Consider the following 7,500-nt stretch of genomic DNA (forward strand, 5'->3'; position numbering starts at 1 on the left):
ATGGGAGACTTTAACATTCATGTTGATGACAACAGCCTCAGTTCTACTTTCAGCTCATTATTACACTCTATTGGCTCTCAGCATGTAAATAAACCCCGTCACCGTGGTAACCACATCCTCCATCTGCTGCTGGCACACGGAAACTACACATTTCATCGTATTTCCTCAAAACCCAAGTTCCAGTAATGGAGGACAGCATGTGGGAATAAATCACCTCAGCAGATGTTTGTGTCCAAGTTTCAGGAAGCAGTTCAACGTTTCTCCTCTTCGATGTGTTAAAGAAGCTCCGTCGACTTTAGTCCCACACAAGTGGATCATCTGGTAGAAAACACTGCAGTATCTCTGCTACAACTCTAGATGATGTCGCCCCTCTGAAGAACAGAGTCATGAACCAGAGGAAGTTGTCTCCATGGTACAACTCAGAACTACGCTCTGCTAGGCAGCGACTAGAAAGATGGAAAGGAAATGGAGTTCCACTAATTTAGAAGAATTTCACCTGCCTGGAAGGAGAGTCTAATATTATATAAGAAAGCTCTTGGTAAGGCCAGAACTTTATATTATTCATCATTAATAGAGGACAACAAGAACAACCCCAGGTTTCTTTTCATCACTGTAGCAGGCTGACAAAGAGTCCCAGTTCTGTTGAGTCCTCTATTCCTTCAGCTCTCAGCAGTAATGACTTCATTAACTTCTTTACCAGTAAAATTTAAACCTTTATTTAAAAAGACGACTCTTGATCAGCTGTTTTAGGAAACTACAGACCAATTCACAACCTGACGTTTATTTCTAAAATCATATGATCATCATCATCATCATAGCACAGAAACAGCTCTGGTGAAAGTTACTAACGACCTTTTATTAGCCTCAGATAATGGACTCGTCTCTGTACTTGTTCTTCTGGACCTCAGTGATGCTTTTGATACGATTGATCATAAGATCTTATTACAGAGATTAGAAGATGTTACGAAGATTAAAGGAACTGCATTAGATTGGTTCAAATCCTACTTATCAGATAGATTCCAGTTTGTCCATGTCAACAATGAGTCTTCCAGACGAACAAGAGTTAGTGATGGAGTTCCACAAGGCTCAGTGTTAGGCCCAATACTTTTTACTTTGTACATGCTTCCATTAGGAGATGTCATCAGGAGGCACTGCATCAACTTCCATTGTTATGCAGATGACACTCAGCTATATCTTTCTATAAAACCAGATGAAACTAATCAGTTAGTAAAACTTGAAGCCTGTCTAAAAGACATAAAGGCCTGGATGACCAAAAACTTCCTGCTTCTAAATTCAGACAAAACAGAAGTTCTTGTACTTGGTCCTAAACACCTCAGAAACTCTTTCTGTAATCACTTAGTTACTCTGGATGACGTTGTCTTGGCCTCCAGCAAAACTGGGAGGAACCTTGGAGTCATCTTTGATGAGGATTTGTCCTTTAGACACCATATAAAGCAAATCTCCAGAACTGCCTTCTTCCATCTACGTAATATTAATAAAATCAGGAAAATCCTTCCTCAGCGTGACGCAGAAAAACTCATTCGTGCGTTTGTTACTTCTAGACTAGATTATTGTAATTCCTTGTTGTTAGGATGTCCAAATTACTCATTAAAAACCTGCAGCTGATCCAAAATGCTGCAGCAAGAGTACTGACGGGATTTATCAAGAGAGATCATATTTCTCCTGTTTTATCTTCTCTTCACTGGCTTCCTGTGAAATCAAGAACAGAATTTAAAATTCTCTTGATGACTTACAAAGCTCTACATGACCAGGCTCCATCATATCTTAGAGATCTTATAGAACCATATAATCCTAGCAGATCTTATAGAACCACATCATCCTGACAGATCTTATAGAACCACATCATCCTGATAGATCTTATAGAACCACATCATCCTGACATCTAATAGAACCGCATCATCCTGATAGATCTAATAGAACCACATCATCCTGATAGATCTTATAGAACCACATCATCCTGACAGATCTTATAGAACCACATCATCCTGACAGAGATCTTATAGAACCACATCATCCTGACAGATCTCATAGAACCACATCATCCTGACAGAGATCTTATAGAACCACATCATCCTGACAGATCTTATAGAACCACATAATCCTGATAGATCTTATAGAACCACATCATCCTGACAGATCTTATAGAACCACATCATCCTGCAGCTTTGAATTAGGATTTTATATTGATGTATTATTTGCAGCTGAAATGATGAGCCTAAAACGTTCATACACGTCATGAGAATACATCTAATAACACGTTCATTTAATGAAATATCCTCCTGTGATCAGTCCGATCTTGCTGTGGTCGTCATGGTGATGTCAGAAGTCTTTAAACTTCATCTACATTCACACAGTCGCAGATTGATTCACATCCTTCATCATTCAGCTGCTTTCAGTGGGATTATGAGTTGAACTTCATCTTCATCTTCCTCACAGCTTCTTTCTTATATTTTTCTCTGCAGGAGCGAACGCACATCAGGAAACTGTCCCCTGGTCGTCCTCCAGTTCGTCCTCCAGGTCGTCCTCCGGGTCGTCCTCCAGTTCATCCTCCAGGTTGTCCCGTGTCCTGAGTATGTCCAAGCGGTCCGTCCAGGTGGAGCAGCAGAAGTTCTTCTGCCTGCTGTGTGAGGATCTGCTGGGTGATCCGACCACGCTGCCCTGCGGCCACAGCTTCTGTCTGATCTGCGTCCAGCAACAATGGGACGGAGACGAGCAGAAGAGCGTCTGTCCTCAGTGCAGGAAGACGTTCGTCCCGCGGCCCGTCCTCGTCAAGAACGCCATCCTGGCCGACCTGGTGGAGGAGTTGAAGAAAACCGGACTCCCGGCCTCCACTCGTCCTCCCTACGCCGGCCCCGGAGACGTGACCTGTGACCTCTGCACCGGCAGGAAGCTCAAAGCCTCCAAGTCGTGCCTGCAGTGCCTGGCGTCCTACTGCAGGCTCCACCTCCTCCCGCACTACGAAGCCCCGCCCCTCCGTGACCACAAGCTGGTGGAGGCGTCGGCCAACCTGCAGGAGAACGTGTGGTCCTGCCGGCAGAAGGTCCAGCAGAGGATCCGGGACCGCGAGCGGGACGTGAAGCTGCTGCAGCAGGAGGCGGAGGCCATCGACGCGGCGGCCGAGCAGGCGGTGAACGACAGCCGCGCAGCGCTCTCCCGGCTGCAGCGCCTCCTGGAGGTGCGGAGCGGCGAGGTGCAGCAGCACATCCGGACGCAGCAGCAGACGGAGGGGCGGCGCGCCCGACAGCTGCTGCAGCGGCTGCAGACGGAGGTGGACGAGCTGCGCGGGAAGGACGGCGAGCTGGAGCAGCTGTCCTGCTCAGAGGACCACGCCCACTTCCTGCTCTGCTACCCTTCCGTGTCCCGCCTCTGCGAGTCCTCCGAGTCGCCCGCCGCCAACGTCCGGCCCCTACGATACTTCGAGGAGGTGACCGCCGCCGTGTCCGACCTCGCAGGGAAGCTGCAGGACGTCCTGAGCCGGGAGACGAACCGCATCTCGGCGGCGGAAGTGGACGTTCTGCTGACACCCGCCGAGCCCAAAACCAGGGCGGAGTTTCTGAAGTATTCTCGACCAATCACGCTGGACCCCAACACGGTCAACAGGAAGCTGCAGCTGTCCGAGGGGAACCGCAAGGTGTCCTGGGGCAAGAAGGTCCAGTCGTACCCAGACCACCCCGACCGCTTCGCCGACCGGCCGCAGGTCCTGAGCGCCGAGGGGCTGACGGGGCGTAGCTACTGGGAGGTCCGCTGGAGCGAGTCGCTGTCCGTCGCCGTGGCGTACAAAGACATCAGCCGGACAGGAAGTAAGAGTGGCTTCGGACACAACAACAAGTCGTGGGCGTTGTACTGCCTCAACGACGAGTTCATCCACAACAGCATCAGCACGCCACTCACGGTGCCGCACTCCCCGCGGGTCGGCGTGTACCTGAACCACCGCGCCGGCATCCTGTCCTTCTACAGCGTCAACGACACCATGACGCTGCTGCATCGCGTCCACGCCGCCTTCAGCCAGCCGCTGCACGTCGGCCTCTTCGTCGGCCTGCAGTCTAGCGCCGAGCTGCTGCACCAGCAGTGACCGGCTCGGCCAATCACACGCCGCCGCGGGATTCCGCCCACGCCTTTCGTTGGCCGACTGAACTCTTCGTCTTCCAGCATTTAAACGTCTTTGTCAGTCGGCATGCGTCAAAGGAAGTGACTGCCTTTCAGAATAAAGTGCTGCTCAGACACAGCGTTCAGCAGAAGTGGGAGGAGCTCTGCTGAGCGCCGCAGCGTTACATCATCACATGACGTCAGATGTGTGAAGGTGTTTCTATTTTTTACAGTAAAATCAGGAGAGAAAGATTTGACTTTTAATTACTAACTGATAAGGAGTGACAGAAAGCTGCCTTCAAAATAAAAGCTTTAATTCACCCTAGACTGTGAACACAAACAAACTTCAGTCTAAAACATCATGACACCACATTTCCCATAAACCCCGGCGCGTCCTGTTGTGTGTTTGTCTAGTTTTGATGAAGAGGAGGATGAAGAGCTGCTGCCTGTGATGATGAGTCATTTCTGTGGACAAATCAGGTTTTATTTTGAAAGGCTGACTTTGGTGTCTTTACTCTCACAACAGTTGTTTTGTGTGTGTGTGTGTGTGTGACTGTTTGTGTGAGTGTAGTTCTTACAGTTCATGACTTCCTGTATGAAGTGTCTGACTGATAAATTTGATTTCAGAATAAAAGCATGAAGAATCATGTTTCTGTTTCTGCAGGATTTAATCTGCATCTGTATTTAAAAAAAAAAAGATGACCTTTGACCTTGGCTGAGTTGGGTGGATCCAGGACAGGTAGGTCAGGTGATGTTCCACCAGGTGCTAATATTAATCGAAAGCAGCTGATGTTCTCTGACTGGATTCACAGTTTATTTAAACGCTTTTATTTTGAATAATCCTTCAGATGTGATGGAGGCTGATGGGTCAGCATCATCCACTCTGAGACAGGAAGCTACTCCAATCAATAATCAATCAATAACTCATATTTCACTCTGAGCATCGTCTCTGCATCATGTTCTGAAAAAAAAACTTTTTATATATTTTATATATCATCTTTATATAATATTCTTATTTTGAAATGTGTACAGAGGCTTATAAAAAAGCTCTTATTTTGAAATTTGTAAATAGGCCTATAAAAAGCTCTTATTTTGAAATGGCAGCAGTCGCTCCAGTTCCACAGATTTATTCTAAGAAGGTGTTTGGACTTGTGACATCACACACCTGTCTGTCCAAGTGGGACCGCCCCGTCTACTGCTACAACACGCTGACGCCATGTTAGACCACGACTCTTTGTCTCCGCCTCCATCACACCTGAGGAGTAAACAGGAAGTAGAACCGTCTCTGGAAGCTCCTCAGGTGTCCATCATAACAAGGAGAGTCAGCTGAGTGACAGCAGCAGCTGTGTGTGTGTGTCTCCTTAAATAGCTCCACCCCCGCCACACACCCCCACCCCACAGTCGTTCTGCCTAACGTCAATAATGTGAGCAGAACCGAGACCAGCTGGTACCTGTTGGTGCGTACATAGTGTGTGTATTATGTGTGTAGATTGTGTATTGTGTGTGTAGATAGTGTGTGTATTGTGTGTGTATTGTGTGGGTAGATAGTGTGTGTATTGTGTGTGTAGATAGTGTGTATTGTGTGTGTAGATAGTGTGTGTATTGTGTGTGTGTGTAGATAGTGTGTATGTGGTTTGTTTGTATATTATATATATAGATATATACTGTACTGTATATATATATATATACATATATATATATATATATATATATATGTTGACTGTGTTTCTTGGTTTGTTGTATATAATATATATAGATATATAATGTACTGTATATACTGTGCATTTTATATTTATATTTTTTACTGCTATTTACTGCTATTTTATTTTATTGCTTCTCTATTATTATATTATTCTATTCTATTCTATTCTATTGTTTCTATTATTGTCTTATTGCTTCTGTATGCTGCTGTAGCGAAAAAAAATTCCCCTCGGGGATTAATAAAGTAAATACATACCTACCTACCTATTGTGTATTGTGTGTAGATATTGTGTGTTGTGTGTGTGTGTATTGAGTGTGTATTGTGTGTAGCTAGTGTGTGTATTGAATGTATATTGTGTGTATATAGTGTGTGTATTGAGTGTGTGTATTGAGTGTAGATAGTGTGTGCATTGTGTGTAGATAGTGTGTGTATTGAGTGTGTGTATTGTGTGTAGATAGTGTGTATTGAGTGTGTGTGTGTGTATTGAGTGTGTGTATTGTGCGTGGATAGTGTGTGTATTGTGTATAGATAGTGTGTGCATTGTGTGTAGATAGTGTGTGTATTGAGTGTGTATTGTGTGGTGTAGATAGTGTGTATTGAGTGTGTGTATTGTGTGTAGATAGTGTGTATTATGTGTAGATAGGGTGTGTATTGTGTGTAGATAGTGTGTGTATTGTCTGTAGATAGTGTGTATATTGTATGTAGATGGTGTGTGTATTGTGTATAGATAGTGTGTGTATTGAGTGTGTGTATTGTGTGTAGATAGTGTGTGTATTGTGTATAGTGTGTATTGCCCACTGCAGCTCGTTACCATGACATTTACATATTTCATTATAAATATATTTGATGTTGTACAAACTGCTGAGAGTGAAACGTACATTTTTAAAAAATTTAAGTTCATTTTAACCTGCAGGAGTCCAACAGCAGGGGTCAGGAGAAGGTTGAGGTTTCAGAAGGAAGGTGGAATGGGAGGAGCAGTGTGTAAGGAGGAGGTGAAGGAGGAGAAGAGGAGCAGCGTGGGGAGGGAGGACAGCCTGATGTCAGCGGACAGAATCCGTCGATTCACCGTCAGACAGTTTGGATTCAACGTCCTGAGTCTATCTCGCCGAGGACTGAAGGTACGACAGGAGGCTGTGTGGTTCCTGCAGGAGGTTCCTAAGGTTGTTCTGTGGTTCTTGCAGAAGGTTCCTGATGTTGTCCTGCGGTTCCTGCAGCAGGTTCCTAATGTTGTTCTGTGGTTACTGTAGCAGGTTCCTAATTTTGTTCTGTTGTTCCTGTAGCAGGTTCTAATGTTGTTCTGTGGTTACTGTAGCAGGTTCCTAATGTTGTTCTGTGGTTCCTGTAGCAGGTTCCTAATGTTGTTCTGTTGTTCCTGTAGCAGGTTCCTGAGGACTTGTGGGAGCTGTCCGAGCTGGAGAAACTGAATCTGTCCCTCAACAGTCTGAAAGTTCTTCCTCCTCAACTCGCTCTGCTCTCCAACCTTGTGGTTCTCAACCTGTGGGGCAACCAGGTGACGTTCTTCGCACTCATCCAGCCTGCAGCACACAGAACAGAGAACAGAGAACAGAACAGAACAGAACAGAACAGAACAGAAAACAGAACAGAACAGAGAACAGAACAGAGAACTGAGAACTGAGAACAGAGAACAGAGAACAGAGAACAGAGAACAGAGAACTGAGAACAGAGAACTG

The 7,500-nt window shown here is 45.6% G+C and overlaps 2 protein-coding genes across 5 annotated transcripts in view; both read left to right on the top strand.

Annotated features, from left to right (window-relative positions):
- The window catches only part of LOC138215441 (E3 ubiquitin/ISG15 ligase TRIM25-like), an 8,071-nt gene extending 3,315 nt beyond the window's left edge, over nucleotides 1-4,756 (top strand). For all 3 annotated transcript variants that reach the window (XM_069177601.1, XM_069177602.1, XM_069177603.1), the window contains one exon: nucleotides 2,484-4,756. In XM_069177601.1, the coding sequence (XP_069033702.1) occupies nucleotides 2,594-4,093 (1,500 nt within the window). In that variant the 5' untranslated portion in view covers nucleotides 2,484-2,593 and the 3' untranslated portion in view covers nucleotides 4,094-4,756. The remainder of the gene's footprint in view (nucleotides 1-2,483) is intronic.
- Nucleotides 4,757-5,483: 727 nt separating this feature from the next.
- The window catches only part of lrrc30a (leucine rich repeat containing 30a), a 5,153-nt gene continuing 3,136 nt past the window's right edge, over nucleotides 5,484-7,500 (top strand). Inside the window, exons 1-3 of one of the 2 annotated variants that reach the window (XM_069177616.1) lie at nucleotides 5,484-5,564; nucleotides 6,723-6,927; nucleotides 7,188-7,319. In XM_069177616.1, coding sequence (XP_069033717.1) covers nucleotides 6,775-6,927; nucleotides 7,188-7,319 — 285 coding nt within the window. In that variant the 5' untranslated portion in view covers nucleotides 5,484-5,564; nucleotides 6,723-6,774. The remainder of the gene's footprint in view (nucleotides 5,565-6,722; nucleotides 6,928-7,187; nucleotides 7,320-7,500) is intronic. The other variant, XM_069177617.1, reaches the window with a different exon arrangement.

The sequence above is a fragment of the Embiotoca jacksoni genome, unplaced genomic scaffold (assembly GCF_022577435.1).
Source record: "Embiotoca jacksoni isolate LCO1_2020_lvr unplaced genomic scaffold, fEmbJac1.0.p SCAF_75, whole genome shotgun sequence".
Lineage (NCBI taxonomy): Eukaryota > Metazoa > Chordata > Actinopteri > Embiotocidae > Embiotoca > Embiotoca jacksoni.